The sequence below is a fragment of the Chelmon rostratus genome, chromosome 19 (genome assembly GCF_017976325.1).
Source record: "Chelmon rostratus isolate fCheRos1 chromosome 19, fCheRos1.pri, whole genome shotgun sequence".
Lineage (NCBI taxonomy): Eukaryota > Metazoa > Chordata > Actinopteri > Chaetodontiformes > Chaetodontidae > Chelmon > Chelmon rostratus.
Window position 1 is genome coordinate 18356490 of NC_055676.1, and position 22337 is coordinate 18378826.

At 42.5% G+C, this 22337-nt stretch overlaps 1 protein-coding gene across 1 annotated transcript; it reads left to right on the forward strand.

The window, feature by feature from the left end:
- Window positions 1–15299: 15299 nt before the first annotated feature.
- ptger4b (prostaglandin E receptor 4 (subtype EP4) b) lies at window positions 15300–19411 on the forward strand. The gene is made up of 2 exons (XM_041960181.1): window positions 15300–16480; window positions 17821–19411. Exons 1-2 carry the CDS (start codon window positions 15701–15703, stop codon window positions 18382–18384), a joined length of 1344 nt encoding a protein of 447 aa, XP_041816115.1. The 5' UTR covers window positions 15300–15700; the 3' UTR covers window positions 18385–19411.
- The last annotated feature ends 2926 nt before the right edge of the window (window positions 19412–22337 follow it).

Genomic DNA, 22337 nt, shown 5'->3' on the forward strand with positions numbered 1-22337 from the left:
CCGTAATCACTGCAAACCAGGATGTCGATCCTTTACTAAGCATCTCACAACAAAATTCCACCCACGTAGGATTTTTTTTAAATCTCACATAAACATATTTGCCCACAGCATTGAAATTCCACTTGTGCGAACATGACATAATTACTTTTGACCTTTTCTTAACATTTGTTCCGATCTTTTATGCCTTTTACACGATGTTACTGATGAACTGAGCAGATACAGTACAGGCGTGTTAGTGTGGCTTGTGGCAGGAAAAAGCACGGGATGCATAAACGTATGTGATGTCACTGTTGCATTCTGTTGTACTAGTTGCCAGGATGCACAATATTAGTTATTAGTTACACCTGTGTTTGAAAATTACAAAAAGTGCCTTTATGTAGTCACAAGTAAGTAGAGCTATGATATATCGACTTTTATTGCAACACATTTTACACTGTATTACTCCCTCACGTAAACACTGTCAGCATATGGCGAGTGTGGTAACTTTAAACAAGTCTGTTTGATTTAACTGTGGCAGACTGAGTGTGAGAACAACCAGGTGGGCTCTGCAGACATTCAGTCCAACATGAGGTCGCCCAAGTGCAGCAGTTTTTTTGTCTGTGAGGTCGGACCTGAACTGCAGTCACAGCTGTGGCACTGTGGGGAGATTTACACAAACCAGGCTTTCTTATTATGTTGCAATCATATCCAAGAAAGGGAGAGCCTCGTTTCAAAATCAGGGGTTCGTGATGGAGCGTGAAGCCTCCGACACACATGGATGCCCCCTTCACACAGCCCTCTTCGCTGAGGCAGAACCGGATTCAACGGTATTTGTGTTTTCGCGAACCCACTGCTTGTTTTTGTTAACAATGTGTCACGGCGGCGTGATGAAGATGGATGACACTCTGCTCGGCCTTTCCCCCGCCGTCTTGTGCTCTCTTCGGGTTTCGAGCTCAACCTGGCCGAGCTGGTCTGACGCTCAGGAAGCCGCCTGTGCAAGCTGCCTGCCTCAAACAGGAAGTGCTTTGTTTTTCTCTGCAAATATTTCATCACTCTGCCTACAGGCCCCAACGGCCCCCTGCTATTCTGAAAGGGATGCATGAAAATACACTCACATCTGCCTTATATGATGTAACGGTATATCTTTCACACACCGTGGGTGTTCTGGACCACTCCTTTTCAGTCACTTTGCCTTGTTGCACCCGTTTTGTTCTGAGAAGGACTTACCTTTAAGCATGAATGTATGTATCAAAACACTTCAATGAGAACTTGGCTGTCCTGTAATGAGCAACAGCGTATTTGCATAGTTAATATAGGGAAGTAAAAGATGCAGTATTCATGGAATAAAGTAGCTTTGGCCGTAGTAAGTTGCTGTCCTCTGATGACCTCTGAACTGTGATCGTGAAATACGACGTGCCGTGATTGGTCGGGGTCATAGGTGTAGTCTCGGCAGTCAACCGGCCAAGACACGTCAAGATTAATATGAGTATATGAAATATGAGGGATAAGACCACTGGCCTTTTCAGGATAGTGACTTCATTTCTTCTTGTGTGTGGGACGTCAGCGCTGCTTGAGCAACGTTTCTCTTTGGCACAGAGTAAATTATTTTGCTGTCTTTTCCTGCAAAGCTCAGTTAAATTCAGACAAACGTAAGCAGAGAGTGATTTGTCTTTTGCCTTCCTGCATTTTCCCTCCAACTTCTCCATCCCTCTCCTCCTCCTCCCTGGCCTTTTCCCTCTGACTTTTCGCTGATAACGGCCACAGATGTGAGGGACTGTGCAATAAAGCTGAATAATGAAACATGGATCATCCCTGTTTGGCCACACAAGCTTATCATATTTCATCTGCAAAAAGCTGTTGTATTTAAAGCAGTACTTTCATGTGACGGAACTTTTAAGCAAGTGAATCATTGAATGAGTTTGTCAAAGTTTAAAAAAGGTTTTGGATGTTGACGAGTTTTGGTTCTGTGCAACTTGCCTTTCACACTCTACCTCTGTTGTAAGGTGCATTCAAGATGAAATGCAGCACAGTGTAAATATCCGGAGTGACTAAAGCAGCCCACATAACGCATTGTTCCCCTTACCTTTTACCTGTATCCTTTTCCTTTAGTTTAATGTGGTGTCACAGATGAATGTCTGTCCAGAGGACCAGAGTTTTGAACAGATGGGCAGGAATCGTACCTGCATGTCAGGATGTGAGGTCGGGTGGTCGTAGAAAGCGGCAGAAATTTCCTCCTCGTTCCAAAACACACATCTTTCTATGAGCAGGCAGGGCAAAACTCACTTTACAGACATATCCGGTCTGCAGAAACACACACACACACACACACACACACACACAACAATACTGAAATTAAAGATTTTGAAGATGAGATTTTGAGGGATTTCACGTGACTTCAATAACTTAAATGACTTGAAATGCATCCATAATAAGCACAGTACAATCTTAGATGTTTCTCTTTAAAACTGGATCACCTCATTATGCAGAGAAATAATTCTGATAGCTTTTTGCTTTTTTCAAGCTTAAGGCTCTTTTTTTTTCCGAAAATAGCAATAAAAATAGCTTGATGGAGGCGCACTTACCGTTTGTAAAATGAACCAGAAGAACTGGTTATAATCATTGTACTGAATCTCATTTAGGGTTTGAAACATGTTTAATGTTGCAGGTTGTTAGAGGAAATCTTTACTGTTTTGTTTTTTTTGTGTGACAGATAATCCACATTAAATAACAAACGGTAATCACAGCTATTCTTCCTACAGTGCAAAGTGTCAGATTTTTCTATCTATCAGCAGTTTGGACAATAACGAGGTGTTCTGCAAACTAATGGCCAGATTTCCATGAAGCGTCGTGGTCCCAGCAACCGAGCAAACAGAAAACCAAACACTGGAAACAAAAGCCTGGCTCCGATTTTATATTTAGCCAAAAATCTGACAATTCTAAGAAATATTTGTTTGGTTTGTTAAGATTGTAGTTTAAGTAATTTAACAGTAACTTGGTAATCAAAAGGTATCTACAAGAGTTTAAACATGCGTTCACCCCGTGGGCATCGAGGAAGAAAATCAAGTTTGTGGACTCAAGCGCTCAAGTAGAACGACTACTTTGTTTTTCAAGCAGTTGTGGTTCATCGTTACTCGTCGCAGAAACAGACGAATAAAGTGGCCTGGATTGATGTTCTCGCTTTCATGCAGCTTGTTTGCCGATAAAAGGCTCTTATTTTTATTTGCTGGTTGATGAATGTGTGAGAAGACAAGTGCCTCAGGAAACCCGGGCGAAGAATCTGAAATTAAAGTGATTATTTTGCAAGCTATAGCTGGCATGCAGATAAGTCTGAGCGCCAGTTTATTTAGACAAAGGTTCCTTGTAGGTAGCAGCAGCTGTTATATTTTGTTTTGAAAGCCGTAGGATGCCCTAGGGATAAAATTGTGGAACGCACCAATAAGAGAACATTACCACAGTAGTTTTACTGAGTAAGAGAGAGAGACTCACACACAAGTGTGCAGATGAACACGCTAACCTGCGTGCACACACACATGCACATTTCTAAATAGTCTAACTGGCACGTACAGCAGAGGTTTGTAGTGCAGCCGTCCGCATCAGAGCACATTTCTTGTCAAGGAATGCAGAAGAGGACAGGTGTGGTATCACAACTGATGCCAGCGCCCAATGCTGAAAACTGAAGGTTGGCTCATTAAACTCAAGCCGATATGATCTGATCTGAAACACAGATCTTTAAGATTCAGGCACAACATGTGTTGAAATATGGTTTGCTGTTCCAAAGGTTCAACATCAAACCTACAGTAAGCTGACTTGAAGTGATGATGTCAACAGGTGATGCTTTTTGAAGTTGGTACGTTCACCGTAGACAAGCAACTAAAGAGGGTAATATATTTTTTTAGATACTTTGGGCTGGTATTGTTGTGGGGGCTGAAGGTGTCGGGAGGTGTTTGTGAAGACTCTCGGTCATCCAGGTCGTGGTTATCTAAGGAGGGTTCGATTTGTGGCAGTTGGACTTGAAATGTGAAAACTTTTCATTCTCGTTCGAGGTGGGGAGTCCCAGGTGTTTTACCTCTGTGAGGTCATTATCAAGGTCACTCGGGTGCTTAGTACTTTGGGCTGTGTAGCAGCAGTTGTTAAGAGTTGTTGGAGTCACCTGAGGCCAAGTGTAAATGTCAGTCATTGGAGTTGTCATGAGGCCAGAGGTGAATGGTTGTTGAATCTCATGGGAAAGGTTGAAAGAACAGCATTGTAGGTGGGGAGTAAATGGTGTCTTAGACTTCCTGTCTGTTGAGGGATGGTTTCTTAAACCCAATCTCACTCCCAACTTGTCACATATGGACCCCTTGCTGTCTTTTTTTAAGGCACTGGGTACCCCTTTAGCATCATTTTTCAATGGGTAGTCCAATAGACTTCTACAGACAGCCCATTCTCACTCCCAACATGTGAAATGACATTATAAACAGCAAGAAAAGTCCAGAAAATTTGGGTGGTTGGATGGATCAACCACAGAACTTTCACCCATGAGGCTGGGATTTGTGTCCATAATTGAAGCTGGGATTTGTTTTGCGTACTCATTTTAAGCCAGACCGTGACTTCCTTCCTCAACCCACCGAAGTACTTTTGTTATTGTTCTCAGCAAGCTTTATTTTGAAAGTGTGTTGGACGTTGCAAAAGGGGGTGTTAAAAAGGGGGTCCTGATCTCGTGCCTCCGTATGTGACGAGTCGGGAGTGAGAGTTGGTTAGCATCTACCAAAAAAATTAGAAATGTGCTTCCCAGTAAGTCAAAAGTTGAGGAAGACACCTCTATGGAGAACTTCAGGGCTAAGCTAACGTTAACTGTTGATGGTCACTAAATACTTCCTAACTGTAGGCTGGCTGCTTGTCACACCACAGTGTCTTGTTTTCTATTTCTATATGCATTAAATACAGACGTACACAAGAAATACAAGTAATGAGTAATGCAAGTAATTACTTCTGCTGTTGAGTAAAGTAATGTTGGCTACTTCCTTATTACTTTCCTTTACCTTTTCAATTTTGCAACTGAGGGATGGTATTCAAGCCATCACTGTCACATCATACTCAATGCAACTGACATTTAATGTCATATGGATCCTTGGTTTGGTCCTTTGTCCTTAGGGGAAAAACCCCATCCCAGATATGCCTTTAACTTGTCCATCACTCTTTCATAACCTGGGTGGGGTCTTGTTCGGGGCGGCACCTAAAGCAACCAATCCCCAATTCCACCATCGCCGGTTACACGATCACCAACGCAGCCTCTCCGCCGCCCAGCTCGAGGAAGCGAAACAAAAACAACGTTTAAATTCTATTTGAGGGTTTAAGTGCTCAAAGCAACAGGTTTCACTGTCGTAAGACATGCAGCACGCCATGCAGAATGAAGCCCACGCTTCAGCAGTGTAAACAGCCAGGGTCAGACGAGGTCAGCTGCTCGTGTCTGCCAAGGCCTGTTGGGATCTGGCTGAACCTAGGTGAAGCACAGGCGTATAACTTGTAGCTGTGTAGGATGAAAGCTTTTGGCAAGCGTCTTAATTTGGTAATTATACAATGCATCTCCCCGTCTCTCACTCAGCCTCACACATACACAAATACTGTGAAAGCTGTGGGACGTGAACTACTTGATGTTTGCTCTTCAAGCTGCCAGAGGGAAATAGTTTGCAACTGTTGAGACATGTTCCTCTAAAGCTTATGTTAAAACCGCACCTGAGTGTCGAGCTGATGAGCATAATTATAGCCATAAGTGTCTGAGGCGCTTTATGAATGTACTGATTGAGAGGAAGGACTTAAAAACAACGTCTAACAGCAAGCAGAAGTCTGAATAACACACACACAGAAGAAGGCGGCAGGGAAAGCTCGGCACTTGTCGCATTATTTCATCCAGGAACTCAGGAAGGAGTCTGTCTCTGCAAAAAGTGACGGGTCAGATGTGCAGCAGTCCGGCTTTCCTCCTGCAGGACTGCTGGGTTTTATCTTTAAACACACCCTCACACACTCACATACTCCATACGGCAGCAGGCAAAGATAAATCTCTTTAAGCATGTGTTGTCAAGATAGTGCACAACAGGCTGTATATTCGGTCTACGGAGACAGTTGGGCGATGAGTCACGACTCATAAACATTACATCTGCTCGGGGGTGGGAGTAACTAATTACATTTATTCCTGTTTCTGTAATTGAGCGGCTTTAAGTGCACATTCAGGGGAGAAAGCTGGTTGTCTTACTTTGAGTTTTTTCTCTATCAAAACTCGAGTTGTCGGCTCTGGAGCATCAAGATGAAAACAGTGAAAAAAATGTGATGCAGTCTCAGTAAAGACAAGTCTTTGCTTTGTGCCCAATACAAAAGAAAAAGGAAAGCAGTTCGGTGCCTTCAAACTGCGTTTCTGATCACGGTTGTTTGAGCACACCTGTTTTTTTTGTTTTTTTTTACATGAGTACAACTTCGGGACAACAATCTGCTGTTTCAAAATGGTTAAACATTAATATCACAGCTTGTCCAGGTGCTTCCAGTAATTTGACGCACAACCAGCGTTAGTTGCTCAATAAAAAACCTTCATGTGGGATTTGTTATCAGGCTGCGAGGGGTCAACCATTAACCTTTAAAAAACATATGTGCTTCTGTTAAGGCAAGACAGCACTGGGAGCAGACGTCATGTCACAAGACCATGTTTCAAAAATGTGTCTGGTCTGTGATCAGATCCAACTGGAACGGATTTAAAAGCATTTTGCATTGGCATGTCATGGATTTATGATTTCCTGGATGGTGACTGAGATACATGAATCCAGACATAAAGCCTGCAAACTGACCCGTCACTTCAACCTGTGGCATTAGATCAGTTTATCATTCAAAATATTAGTATAGCCAAACTACCACCAACCAAACCAATCGCAAAGACAGTGCAGGAGAATCAAGATGGACTGGGTTTCACCACACATACGTACAGCCAAGCCACACACACACACATTGGCCTACCATAGATGCATACTGTAGCACATGCTCAATACATTGGCATGCTTGTTTTAATGCAGACACCACAAAGTGTCCACAGCTGTTGACTCACTGGCCTCTGTGGTGCCATTTGGCGGGTCAACACCAGTCCCCACAGCTGCTACGTGTGTCCCTTTTATTAAAAATGCGTCCATGTCCACGTATTCTACTACTTAAATCACTTTGGAAACGGCCTCAGACTGAAAGTTGTTGTGTGCACATTTGATGTATATTCCCTACAGCCAGTGAAGATGCAAAATGATGCTCCTTGTTTTACTGTATGAAACTACAGAGCAGTCAGAACCTAAAGGGGACTGTACATGAGCTCATAGTTGAAACTCCCTTGACACTGTGTCCATTCCTTTATTTATCTTTATTCGGTTTGTTTATTCATTGTGCGACATTCACTCCACAGCATGAATTCCCTGTGGGTGCACATAGTTGCCCTTGGATGCCATCTGTGCGTCCCCTGCCCCTTGGAATCTGATTAAATATGCAAATGATTCTGTCGTCTAAATAGAAACTGGGCAGCTCGTCTTGCTATTGCTGCATCTGTGGAGATCCATAATTTTTTGTCGTCACTGTGTCTCATCTTAATGAGATGTGGTTGAAGCGCGCACATCAGCGTATGCAGATGACGCAGCTGTCTACGCAGAACTTTCATGTATTGGGGGAACTTTTGTTTTAACACCACTTGTAGGTCACATGTTGCTCTGACCACTTCCAAATATCATTTGTTAGTTATTTCTGTGGTCAAGCAGCTAAACCCATTCTCGCTATGAATACAGTACAGAAGAGCACACATGAATATTTCTCATGAATATTTTTATGTGTTTGAGAATGTACGAAAAATGTCAAAACACATTTTATGTGATTACAACTGTGTTTTGCTATATTGCATTCTATTGCAAGCCTTAAAGTTATGTATAATTATGAGCTTGGCCGCTTTGAGTGACAGCTAGCTGCTAGGTTTCAGCAACCAGGCTTCATCTGACCTCCACCCACGCTTCACCTCTTTGCCCATTTTTGGATTAGCCGAGAGTTTGAGTTCAGAATGGCTCTTCAGCAACCTGTGGGTGACGACATGTCGACTACATCCATGTTTTGTACAGTCTGTGTTGTTAAGGAATACAGTGATAATCACTTAAATCTATGTACAATTACATTACAGTGTGTTCTAAACATTCATTTAAGGGTTATATACTGGTCATAAATTTTAAACAGGAGGCACAGTTTCCTTGTGTAGATATTACTGGACTCTACAGTAAATTCTTTCCCATCAGTTGTCTCTGATTGTTTACAGATTCTTTTTTATTCTCTTTACAGCTGACCCCGCTGCTGATACAACTTCTCATTCAAAGACTTCCACCTTTAATCTATGCTGTTTGACAGAACATGGGGGGGGGGGGGGGGGGGGGGGGGGGGGGTGGTCTGACTCCCCGGGGTGTCCAAACATGGACACAGCCAGGCCTATTCGTCTTTATTAGCAGCCCCACCCCCTCCCTTTTTTTGGGAATAATTAATATTGAATTTGATTGAAGGAATGCAAGAATTGACAGACGAGTACGGACAAATCAGGACTTGCCATGCAGTGATCTGTTCCCTTATTTAGAACAAAGAGGATCTTTAAGCTTCAATAAGGCTCACCGAGTGTTGGCACTCAACACCGTGAGAGAGCAAAACATGCATAGTCATAAACCGCAACAGTAAAATAAACAACAAAATACAGATCTGCACTTGTAGGAGAGAAAAGAATGTGATACTCGCTGGCACATTCACACTCAAAAACAGGCGGATCATTGAGCTGATTATCGATTATCGACGTCAATAAATGCTATTCAGGCGCTCTCACAGCGTCGAGGTGCAAGTGCACTTCAGCAGCCAATAAATTTCTTTATGGCGTTTTCATTAGTTCCCAGGGGAAGACAAGGGACTCTGAGGTTCTGTCACATGACCTGACTCATGCATGACCCTACTCCACAAAGTGGACCTGAGTTGAGGTGGGGTGGGGGTGAGGAGTGGTCAGCTTGGCGCTTATACCTCCCTGAGGAACTCAAAAATGTCTTTGGTTTTCCCAGGCTGGGACAGGACTTCTTTTCAGTTTTTTTCTTGTAGAATCAGCATTTCTTCTCTACATACACAAAACAGTTTATGCCCAGCAATGATCACTTCAGGTGTTAAAATGTTGTTCAGACCTACACATGCTGTCATAAACAGGTGCCAGCTCCACCTCTCTCCAAATTCTGAGGAAAGGATAATTGCAATAACACCGTTCAACTGAGAATTTCTCATGAAACTCCGTCAAAGTCATTATCTGAACAGCTGGAGATCTTTAGGTCTTCACTTCCCTTCTGGGAACAGAGAAAAATGTATCACGAAATCGGAATGCACCAGCAGGGTGATGTCCAGTTACTGGAAATGGATAAAAGATGAGTCACACGAGTCTCCCTTTTTTCTAATGTTTGAAGATTGTGTTATGCTCTCCTGAGGCCGTTTTATTTGCAAAAGGCAGGAGAGGCACACAGATTTTCACATGGCCACATGCTGTATGCCGATATGGAAAAATTAATAACCTGTAATGAGTCTCTCTCAATTGCTCCTGTGAATATTTCAGCATTTTTCGGAGGTTAACTGATTCACTAAATCTGTTGTCAGGATTCTGAGGCTGCAGGTGCAGCGTGGCGGCCTGTAAATATAGCAGTCTGCATTGTTTTGTGGTCAATAATCAGAGCATGCTTCCTTCCTCTCAGGTTGTGGTGCTTGATGACCTTTCTCTTCTCTCATCTTTCCTTGTGTTTCATGCCAGTGACATTAAGAAGCTATGTGATTGTATACTGCTGCGTCCAATATGAAGCCCCCTGTGCTAGCACATCATCAGCGTACTGACCGAACACTGGAAAGCGGCTTCTCCCAGTCATCCATAAGTGTAGCTGAACTTGCCTACAGCATGTAAAGATTTAACCCCACCTAAAACATTTGACTAATTTGTGGAAGAGCCGCAGCAGACATGTCCCTGAGCTGACATCATTGTTCTTGTTTTGGACTACTGTTTTGCACCCTTGGGTGTTTATTTCTCTCTGCTGCCAGCCATCGTGCCTCAACAGTTTAATGTTGTGTTGCCACTGCCTATCATTGTGCCAAAGCCACATCAAGGATGAACCAGACTGCACTACCTGCTTGGCCATTTTGTTTGTGGAGGAAGGTAGCGGCTGCCCTGCAGGGAAAAGTACAACCTAAGAAACTGCTATTATCGAGCAGAGGTTAAATTTTAAAAATAGCCCTGTGCAGGATGGAAAACATGAAAAGATTATTGTATAACTAGTCATAACCATGTATGGGCATGATTTCAAGTCAGTCTTCCATGGGAATGGCTTGAAATCCAATCTGTTTATGTACATACAATTAAAAAGATGCCTTTCCTAACTCTCATCTAACCTCAGGAGTTAGTTAATTTAAAGTGTGATAAGTGTTTGATAATGTGACTCAAAGGGGAAGTTTAAAAACAATACTAACATGCAAATGTGTGGGGCATTTTGTCCCCCCTCGCTTACACTGGAATCGCGTTGAGAGGGTATCTTCGTGGTTGACAATTACGTCAACCAAACTGCTTCAACGCACATGTGAACATGAGTGTGTGAGTGTTGCTTCATGTCAGAGTGAAACAGTAGTATGTGCACCTCACGCTGCATCAGGTGTTAAATTAGAGGCAGTTGCATGCAAACATTAAATATCATGAAATGCGAAGCACACTTGAAGATTATACATTTCACTTCCTGGTATCTTTTGAACAACATGCCCCAATTAAACCGAAAGGACAACCTGGTTTCATCCGAAGTCTTGAGTCTGTGTTCATACTAATAACAAAATTACGTTTTTTCTGTCTATTTAAGATGATGATGAGTTGTGCTGTAGATGGAACAACAGTATTTTTTAAATCAAGGCTCAGCATTATGAGGTCGGTATCATAATTATATAAGCACCACAATATACTTGCCTGCACTAACTACGTACCTGTCGATCCACAGGCATGCAGCAGCTTTGCTATTTTGCTGTCTGCTACTGGAAGTAAGTGAGCTTTGTGCTCATTTTGATTGTCCAGAATCAAATCTGAGCTACTTTTGGAGGTTTGGTGGCAACGGGTGGTCCACAGGAAGAGGATATTTTGAATGGAGCTGCGGAAAAATCCGCCGTCCATGCTCCCTGCTAATCGCAGGAACATTACAGCATTAAAAATGCCCTGAGTGTTTACATCTGCAAATGCATTTCTGATGTTAGTGCTTGTGGAAGGATCCATATCAGGGTCAAATAAAGGTTTGTATTACTTTAGAGGGGTTTATGAAAACCATTGATGGAAACCACATAGCACAGACAAGATCTGAGCATGCAGCCATGATGAACTGTGAAACTATAGAATCAATAATCTGATGAAGCTCCTTTGCTGACAGGTGACAAAAACTGTGACTTTTCCACACTGCAAGAAGAAGAACTGGAATTTTAATGTTTCAACACAGCGTCCATTATGTCATTAAGGTTATCATCTCTTCCTCATAGCACAAGATTCACATGGCATGATTTGATTTTGGAGCAACATGCGAAAATGAATATATTGATTGAGGACAATGTTAACCTTAAAGCTTCACTCAGTGTTTTTAGGGCACTAAAAGATCAACCAGTGGTGCAGAGATATATTAGACGACCCTGATTATAAGACAGTTATGTGTATATTACTCACTTTCCTCCGATGGTCTGAATAACTCGCCAGATTTGTCCCTAGTCGCTCTTGAGAAAAAAAAGTTGTCAGGGCGGTGTGTTTGTGTGTCAGGTGTACGCCAGGTGCGTGCAAGCGGGTGAGAATCGCAAAGTTTGCCACAAAAGAGTCAGTGGCTGCATGAGCTCAGTCACATTTCATATTCACATTAAGTATTTTGGCAGCAAGAAGGCAGTGGGCCAAACCGTACCAGGCAAACCCCACAAGGCATATGAGGTGTTCTCATAAGCACCTGTGCTGATGATAGACACATCGCTTTGCATCTATAATCACCACAGGTGCTTCATCACAATACTCAATTTTCCTAGCAAACGCTGACTGGACACTGACAGACAACAGTGGTTATATTTTAATTTTTTCATCAAAATTATTGCTGGGGTAGTTCAGGAAGTGCTGGGTGTCGGTTGGGATATGTCCCTCTGAAACTCTGAAGACTACTTTGATTTCACTGGTCTAACAACACATTTTGAAGGCTGACTAACCGCATAAAACACAAACAGCAAACTCACTAGCCTCGCAACACTGAGGCTACAAACAACCCATGATGCAACACTCTCTGCAGGAGACACTTGTTCCATTCAAAAAGAAGATTAGATGTTGCACACAGGTATTTGATTAATATGAAACATCTTACTTGATGCAGCTTACACTATTGTAAAGGGTTCATAGTAAAATTCCCCTCGTGGGAAGACATGCGTTGCATATTGTATGCGATTTAGTAGCTTAATAACCAGGTCAAATTGTTTGAGAGAATGCTCTATCAGTGCTACCAGATTTTTTTTTCTAATTACACAAAAGCCGACTTCTATTCGTAAAAATACGATTCACCTCTTACTTTATTGTGCATAATATTTAGAGCAAAGTTAGCCAGGACTGAGGGTATTTCAGTGCTGCAAAAGACATCCGCCCCCTTCCTCTTTTTCTGAGAGAAAAACCTCACCCCGAGGTCAGAGGAAGTGGTACCTCTGTCAAGGTTTCGTCAGTGTTTGGTGGTGTACATGACACACTTTCAGCACGCACAGCGGCTCACCCCGCCACTTTGTTACGGTGTACAAACACTAACATCCTGCTCTAAAACATTTTGTTTACGGACCTTAAATAACACAATCGGTTCACTCTCTGTGTGATTCAGTGAACACGCTATCAACTTCCTGACAAACATTTAGATATTTATCTGCTGCAGCTGTTGTTGGTCAACACAATCTGATGATGTCCAAATAAAATATAATGTAGACATTATAGCATCAAAATGAATGCCAGAGATACACGGATAATGCAATAAATAATGCACTGTTCATCTCTTCAAAGTTGTGTTCACGTGCTACTTAAAAGCTCAACAAATGTATTAAATGTTTTTGCACAAATTAGTTGGTTTACTTAAAATGCGTTGAGGTTTTGATCAGCAACTTCAAGTCTTGAACTGACTCAGTGGAATGTTTACAAGATGGGAAACAGTGGTTAAAAGGTGCCGTTACCACAAGTCAAAAGTACATTTTCACTGACGCAGCTGTGTGATCACGTGCTTCTCGCCGTGCGAGTGTGACAAACACAATTAATCAAGAAAGACCATACAGCAGGTTACTTAATTTGTTGTCGCTGACATCCTCTCTGAAACTCCAGAAGTACAATTGCAGCTATTTATATTTTAAGGATCACACCTGTTATTGTCACGGCTACACTGACTCATTCTCTTTTCGATTTAATAATAATAGCAATTTAATAATCTCATGAGAAATGCATCATGAAGTGCAGCTTTGAGCTCTACTTCTCAGATGAATCACCTGCAATGGCAGAATCCTATTCATGTCTTACGTAAAGCACTCTGCTTTGTAATTGAAAGGTGCTACACAAAACACACTTGCCTGGCCTTCAATGAAGTCAATGGTGCAATGCAGAAATGTTTATAGAGGGAAGAACTCCTGCATTTCAAATGTTGCTTCAGTAAACGTGAAGAAGTATTAACCAAAAGGAAGAAGAAGGGCAGACTGTCGCTTTTAGAGTGTTTTAAATTATGAGATTATTAATATTGACATATTAACATGTAAGCAGCATTTTAATGTTGCAGCTGGTTAAGCTAATTTGAACTATTTCATGCACTTTATGGATATTTGTAACAACGCATCATACTTTTTAAATTGATCATTCTTTGTATGTAAAAACAGAATCTGCACAGCAGCAGTGGAAAGTAAGTAAGTGCATAAGTACAATAACTAAGAACATTTACACTATACTGTATATATATGTATACAGCAGAAGTAGAACTTTGAATTTTTTTTAAATGAATTGAGTATTTTTATAGTGTAATTTTAAGTATCTGAAAACTTTTTCCATTTTCCACCACTGCTGCCCACAACAGTTACCAAACAAATGCAGCAGAGTAGAAGTAAAAGGAAATACTCAAGTAAATTATCTAAAAACTGAGTCAATGTGGAGGCCAAATACACGATGTTTTGAATAAAGATCAGCTGTGCACCTCTCACATCATCATCAAAGACAAGTCCTCCTGATAAATACTCTGGAATCATTGGACGACTCACAATGAATCACGACCATCTCACTCTGGAGCTGATTGGACTCATTTCTGCAGCCATCTGCTTCGTCAGCAGGTTTTCCACACTCATGCAGTTTGGCCACTCTCAAGCTGAACCGTATGGTAAGTGGGTTAAGTGCAACAAGCTGTGGCCTCTGTGTTCACGTGTGACCCATTTCTTGCATTTAGATATATTAATATTGCTGATGCATCAGTGTGTGAGCAGCATTTTACTGCTGTAGCCTAAGTGGACGAGGTGGAGCAGTTTTAACTACTTTGTGCCGAGTTCAGTCTTCAACAGTCAAAAGCCCCAATCTCATAAAGACAGCAGTGTACAGGTGGGTCTTTGAAACAAACAAATAATGGAAAATATATAAAATATACGAAGAAACTATACAGGACAATTAAACTCAATATTACATCAGCAATTAGGGAATAGTTCTCGAACAAGAACAAAACAAGTTTTACTGCATTAACATGTTCAGAGTATTTCAACCTGTTTTTGATTCAAATAAACCCGCAGAACTGCATGCACAGTCTCTTTAAACAAGAATATCACACAGGGCATTACAGCACATGTATCAGCCATGTTGTCGCGTTGGGATGATGAACAAAGTTCAGACACCAGGCTGAGATATTCTTATGTTTTGAGAAAATAAGGGGTTAGAACTCCATTATAGTCTGAACTGCAGACTTTAGATTAAAGAGATTTTTGCAGGGAACAAATGCATCATAATTTAAAAGTGATCATGTGTCTTAATTAGTAAAAAAGTACAATATTTCACTTTGACGAGTAGAGTACTTCAGATTTTATCTCCTACGTTTGACATCTTCTTCATCTGACACTTCTTCATAACTTCCCTGATCTTGTTTAAAGCAATCGTCGGTTATGACTTTCCTGATGACGACGATGGGGACAGATTCACGTCGCCGGAGGTGCGCGCAATGCGTTATGGGCATTTACTGGGGCGATAACGAAGGACCGAAACTTGGACTGGAAACTCGTGTACGAGTGCGGTGTCTGTCTGACGGGTGTCCTCCCGCTGCTCCGTGTAGTGCTCTGCTGCACCGTCTCCAGCAGCTCACTGGCCAAATCAGGGGGGAGAGGAGGAGCTGCCTCAGAGAGCCAAGAAGAAACTTCCCTGTCAGTTGTGAGTGTGACAGCAACGCGAAGAGCAGCTCGCACACTCGGAGCATGCAAACCAAACCCAGCAGAGTAAACATCTTCATCCAGTGGACTGCGCGTGTTTTCATCAAGAGCTCTGGTGGATTGTGGAGTTTTAAATCCGTGCGTAAAAGACACTTTGGAAACAATGGATTTGCTTCTTGATGGGGCACCTGGACAATGCGCATTAACGGAAAATGTCACTATTTCGGAAGTTTGAATCTGTGTTTAGTGTGCAACAGTGAAAAAAGTCCCTGCAGGTATGAACTCCACAGCAACAACGGGAACATTTCAACCGCCCACCATCCCAGCGATTATGTTCATTTTTGGGGTGGTGGGAAACGTCGTGGCCATAGTGGTTCTGCGAATATCACGGAAAGAGCAAAAGGAGACGACTTTCTACACGCTTGTGTGCGGCCTGGCAGTGACAGACCTCCTGGGCACCCTGCTGGCCAGCCCTGTCACCATCGCCACCTACATGAAGGGCTCGTGGCCGGGCGGCGACCCGCTGTGCCAGTACTCCGGCTTCATCCTGCTCTTCTTCTTCTTGGTCCAGCTCAGCATTGTGTTCGCAATGTCAGTGGAGAGATACTTGGCAATAAACCATGCATATTTCTACAACGAGTATGTCAACCAAAAACTCGCTGCGCTCACTCTTTTGTCCATTTACGTTACCAACATTGGGTTTTGCGCGCTGCCTAGCATGGGGCTCGGCCAGGTGAAGCTCCAGAGCCCGAAGACCTGGTGTTTCATCGACTGGCAGAATAACCACACAACTGTCGCGACCTTTAATCTGATGTACGCAGGTGTGAATTCAGTCATCGTGCTGGCCACTGTCATTTGCAACGTGATGGTGTGCGGGGCTCTGATCCTGATGCACAAGCGGTTCATCCGCCGCACCTCTTTGGGCACAGACCAGCGGCGCATCGCGGAGATCCGGCGCAGACGGAGTTTCGGACGACTAGCTGGAGCAGAGATCCAGATGGTGATCCTGCTCATAGCCACCTCCGCGGTGGTTCTCATCTGCTCCATACCTTTAGTGGTGAGTATCGGAAAGAGTGAAACCAGTCACATGTTGTGCGTGCGCAAAGGGTTGTTTACGCACAAGTTTTTCAGCAGGGTGCAAATACAGTTCATTAAAAAAAAGGCCAAATCAAGTGGAACCTAATGAAAAGGGAAATAAGATGACTGTGTGCCTCTGTGACAACAAAACGAAAAGAAGTTTACCCAATGAATTCAATGATAAAAACAAACAAACAACAACTAATAATATGCTACCTGAACTTTGTGTTCCAGTTGTAGATCTTTGTGGTTAGATGACGCATGTCTCTGATGTATTAGATCGTTCACACACCCTATGCAATCATTCCAGCAGTTTACAAAAAGGAGCACGTACATAGTTTCAGTATGATACAATTGTGGCACAGAATCGATAACCGTCAGCCCTCGTGTTGTCTGCAGTCGCTGAGAGCTGGCGCGTTTCAGTGCTCATCAGCAGCCTGAGACCGTGAGATTTCCCCATGCGTTTGCTCATGCAGTGCAGAGTGACCGGCACACATTCCTGCATGTGTGGGCCAAATCAGTGGTCGTATTAAAGGAGAGGATTAAAACAGTCACTCATAAAACAAGAGTCAAGCGCACAAAAGTAGACTGAAACAGTCTTTGCATTCCTTAGCTCATACTGGCCATTAAGAGATCCCTGGATGAATCTTTTTAGTCCAAAATTCCCTCTTTTCTGATCCAGTTCTGATCCAGCCACTGCTGCTCAGTATGGAAACACTGTGCAGGGAAACACAAGGTGGGAGTTTTTTAGTATAAAGACTAACTTTAGAAGCACCCACTTTCTTCTCCTGACACAGACTGAAGTCTCATTCTAAGTTCAGACAATCTTTGGAACATACTTTTGCACAAGGACAGGGACTGCTCTTTTGATTTGCCATGTGAGAACGTGAATCCATTCTTTAAGGACTGCGCGTCGATAACTGATGAGATGTCAAACATCAAGGCTTTTGTGACTCTGTGATAATATATTATTAGACCCCGTGGAAGCCCAATGACCAAAGGCTCTCTTGTGATGGATGATGGTGAGAAATATAACTCTGTTTTGATTGGCCTCTTGCCATCTCTACACTGCTGTGGTTGCACAGAAGTTACATTCAGCCAAGTGTCTTTTTAGATTGGACCATTTCATGCTAACCATAGGACTCTGTAAAATAAACAGCTGTTTTGCTCCTTTAAATTAAATGTAGACAGGTTCGGGCTTGTAAAGACACAAGCTCAGATTGTCTCAGCATTTCACATCGTCGGTGATGTGACACTTTGTTGATGCTTGTTAAGTTCCTAAATGTATTTACTTTGCTGTTTTCTCTCCTTTGCCATCAGTTGAGGATCTTTGTGAATCAGCTGTACAGAAACCAAAGAGAAGAGTTTGTCGGATTGAATAAAGACCTGCTGGCCATCCGCATGGCCTCCGTCAACCCCATCTTAGACCCTTGGATCTACATCCTGCTCAGAAAGACAGTGGTCCTCAAGCTGATGGAGAAAATTAAATGTCTGTTCTGCAAAATGGGCGGGCGGGGGCGAAGGAGCGGCGGGCAGTTCCGCTGTGCCGAGGGGCGCCTCTCCTCCTCCATCGTCTCCCGGGATTCTCCGTCCTTGGTGTCACGCGAGCTCCAGGAAGTGGTGAGCACCTCGCAGACCTTCCTGTACCCGTCTGAGGAAAACCTCAGGAGGTCATTTCAAGCGGGGGCACAGTGCGGCTCCAGTCCGCCAGCTGCACAGACGTTACAGGAGGTGGAGGTGCTTCAGAGGGGGCGTTCACAGACTGATTTAGGGGACGCAGTGTCAGGCAGGCCTCTGAAAGACCTCCCAATGTGCCCCAAGGACCCGGCTCTACATGTGACCTTCACAGACGAGACTGCAAACATACAGGAGAAATGCATATGAGAGCCCTGCAAAGGCATGGCGATAATGGGAAAGCATCTGGACGCTGAACTGATCATCCATCAGTCTGTGGATATTTAGCGCTAATAAAAGGATGTTCGACATGTATTATTGATCATCAGCATCATCAGTGCATTACTCCTCACTCATATTTCACCACAAACACCGCACCACTGAATACGCTTCAGTGCAGTCACAACAGTTGTATCAACAAAACCACATAGAACAACAGGACGTTGTCAAGGAGCTCTTTTGTTGCACTTTTTGAATTGTAAAACCACTGCTGGGCTGTTCGAAAATGTCTGGTTTTGTTGCATTTTCATGACCTGCACAACGGGCCGCAAAGAATTGACGTTAAAATGTGAACAGTGTTCTGTGATGTTAATTTATTGTAAGTATGGATTTGTACATTATTGTCTTCTCTGTGAGAAGGTCCAGATAGTTTGGAGCCATTTTAAATTGGTACAAGATGAATATGCTCATAGTTTGTTTTTGTTTTGTTTTGTTTTTTGGTACATTGTACATTTGCACACAATTTGGCCAAACTGGTTGACAGAGCAGCTCTAACATTAGTGAGAATCATACCATTCCCTGCAATAAAAGGCAGCTATACCCTGGCTTCCACAATACAGACAGAGGAGGATGTTAGGAGGCCTCCTAATGTAATGTCTCAATAAAAAAAGGTGCTAACTGACTCTTTTCAGCCCTTTACTTTTTATGGATTAATCCAACTTCATCTTATATCACCTTAATGTGGAGTCCCTCTCATCTAATCAGACTTTATGGGGAAATTAAGAAGGGGAATGAAAATTGAAGATATTAAGTTTCCGGTCTGATAAGTTTAAAGGTTGGGCCTTTTCTTCCAGTGGACTTTCTGGTGTAACACAGCATTTAACTGTCGCTCATGCTCGATCATCTCATGTCCATGTTTCAATCTTACAGCCGGTGTCAAATTTACCACATGAGGTTGACTCACTTGTCAAAAATGTTCCAAATGTGTATGTACCAAACTCATAAACTGAAAATAAAAGCTGATAAATATTTATATAACTTCAGAATCTGTGTCACTCTTTTGCAAACTGAAACAATTCATCACAAGGTTTAGAACGACAGTGAAGCATGTGTTGTAATCTCTGTTCGTGATGTTTCCTTAAATATGCACAATGAGCAGTAAGGGAGAAGAGACTTAGGGCATATATATAGAGCTCCATCGGTCAATTATGCAATTAAAGGATGGACAGAAAATGAACCTGATAACTGATTAATAGTTTCAGTTATTTTTTGCAAAAAATAACCATTTCAGCTGCTTAAGTGAGAGGATTTGCTGCAGGAAATCAGGAAAAGGTCCTAAACACATTTCACATTTCACTGTTTTCGAACTAATCATCAGTTGGAGCCCTATCTGCTGCTCAGCTACTACTAGCGACCGCGTCTATGAAGCTGAAAACAAAACAGTGATCAGTCTTCGACAGAACGACTTTGATTCAACACTAATCACTTGAGGTCAATGGATGGATGTCACATCTTTTATCAATCAAAGCAGCTGAACCTGCTGCAGAGTCATGAGGCAGGAAACTTAATAGCTTGTGTAAAAACAGACGTCGATCCAGAGATAGCTCAAACAGATCCAAAGTGAAATTCAAACCTTTAAGTAAATGCTCTGCAATAACATTTATTCTTGCTAGAATGTCACTGTCATCTCTTTCTAAAACAGCGTGATGGCTATAACACACTTCTAACCAGTTTGAGGTGGCATGGCACTGCTCACCTGCAGACAGATGGAATCTGCACCCCAGAAGACTTCCAGGTCCAACGTGGCCGATATCCAGAGTCTTCCCAAAGCAGTAAACCCTCCCTCTGAGAACAATATCCCATTAAAGAGAGCCGTGACCTCAGCCTGAGAATTCTGTTAAAGCTGGTGAGTCACTCGGGAGGCAGAAAATAATGATTGACTAAACAGTTGTGATAGGATTTTAACAGAGGGCGAAAAGAAAAGTGATTCTTCTTGGAAACCCTCTTCCCCGCCTCATCAGCTAACAGCAGCAACACACTTCAGTATATGTGACAGGCTGTTTTAGACATTTAAGCCCCTGCCAAGAGGAGCCTGTGAATGCAATCGGCCATTGGAACATGCCACTCAAAAGGCAGTGAGTGTCCATGATGTGGCCTTTTAGTACAGGAATGGAGTCAAGAGCAATGAGGCAATCCAGGAAATGACTGACGCAAAAATGATACCACTGGTGATACCAGTGTGAACTATTATATCAGGGCTCAAGGTTAATTTTAGGGTTAAGGTGCATGAGGATTTAAGATAAGGTCAGATCTTTTGGGGATTTTTAGGCAATAGATCATGCTTAGCATTACCAGAGAGAGGATGCAGCAAATAGTCCAGAAAATAGACACTTCCCAGATTTACAGGGTCACAGAACTTAATAAATAAGATATAATGGATTTTCTGGCACACTTAACTTCATCAGTGTGTGCGTTCCTTTATCTTTCATCTTTTTCATGTCTTTCAGACATACCAACACAGTGTTTCTGCCTAATCTGCCTTCGAAAATTTTTCTATTTTGAACATTTCAGTGTATAGTGTTCCTGCAGGAATTGGTTTTAGATTCTAGTGGAGATCTTCACATGCGTTCAAAAAATGATGCACAAAACATCAGTAATATTTCCAAATGACGGAGCGGTGCAGCCACAATCAAGACTATGAGTTTACAGCCACGCTAGCAGCTACGCGAGGCTGCACCTAGGCACAGCGATGCTTTGAGCAAAATGGTAACGCCAGCATGCAAACATCAGCATGTTAGCGTGCTAGCACTTGCTAATTAGCATTCAAGACAAAGTAAAGGAGAGGTTGATGGAAATGTCATTGGACAAACTGAATCTGTGACCTGGCTGTGGCACTCGATGGCAAATCAGAGCATCACCAAAGTTATTAAAATTATTGTGAGGTGGACAGTCGGGGAATCACAAATGTCAAGATTTATCCTCTTTCTGTACCAAATGTCCATACAATCAATCCAACAGTTGTGAAGATATTTCAGTAAAGGAAAACTAATGTCAACCTCTTGCTGGCGCTAGAGGAAAAGTCAGGAGGTCACCAAAGTCCATAGTACTCGTCCTCTGGGAACCATGAATGTCTCTGTTAAAGTTCAAGTAATCCATCCAATAGATGTCGAGATATTTCAGTCTGGACCAAACTGACCAACTGACCATTGACCAACACTGCCGTCCACAGAGACACACCGCTGGCACAGCTCAGAACACTGAGTGCTGAGTTTAAATGCTTCAATATCGAATAACTCCACAGATGAGTTGGAGCGAGCCAATACAGAATCTACTGTATATTTTACAAATGTATTTACTTGTATGTTACGACTAACATTAGTGATAAAGTGGTGTACGTTCTCACGCCAAACATACAAGCAGCAGTAAAGCAGACGGAGTCGGATTGGTCGAGCAGAAGCCCTCAAACAATCAATTAAATTAGTTTCTTTATTCCTTTGAATTTTCAAGAAACTTGTTTTGTTTGTCTTCCTAAGAAACTGACTCAGCAGCAGTTGCGCCATGCAGATGCATGTGTATTTAACCTAAAATCACTCGGCACGCCCTGATTACACACAGGTGACCTCCATTTATCTCATGATGCAATGGCTGAATGCAACAGCTACAATGGCGGTGATTTGGGTGCGTCAGGCAAGGCTGCAACAACTTATATAATCATGTTTTTTGGTTTTATATTTGTATTTAATTTAGGTCAATTTGTCAAGATTTGTTCTGTTTGTCTCTGCCACAAAGATGTGTTTTTGCAATTAAGGCTACAACTTCGTTTGTCAATCAGCACACGACAGCTCTGGCAGTTGTTTCTGTTGCACCATGAGTCCAGTTTGCTATATAGACTTTTTCTCCCTGATGTTTCCTGAACAGGAGCCGTAACTATCGTTGTACGTCTA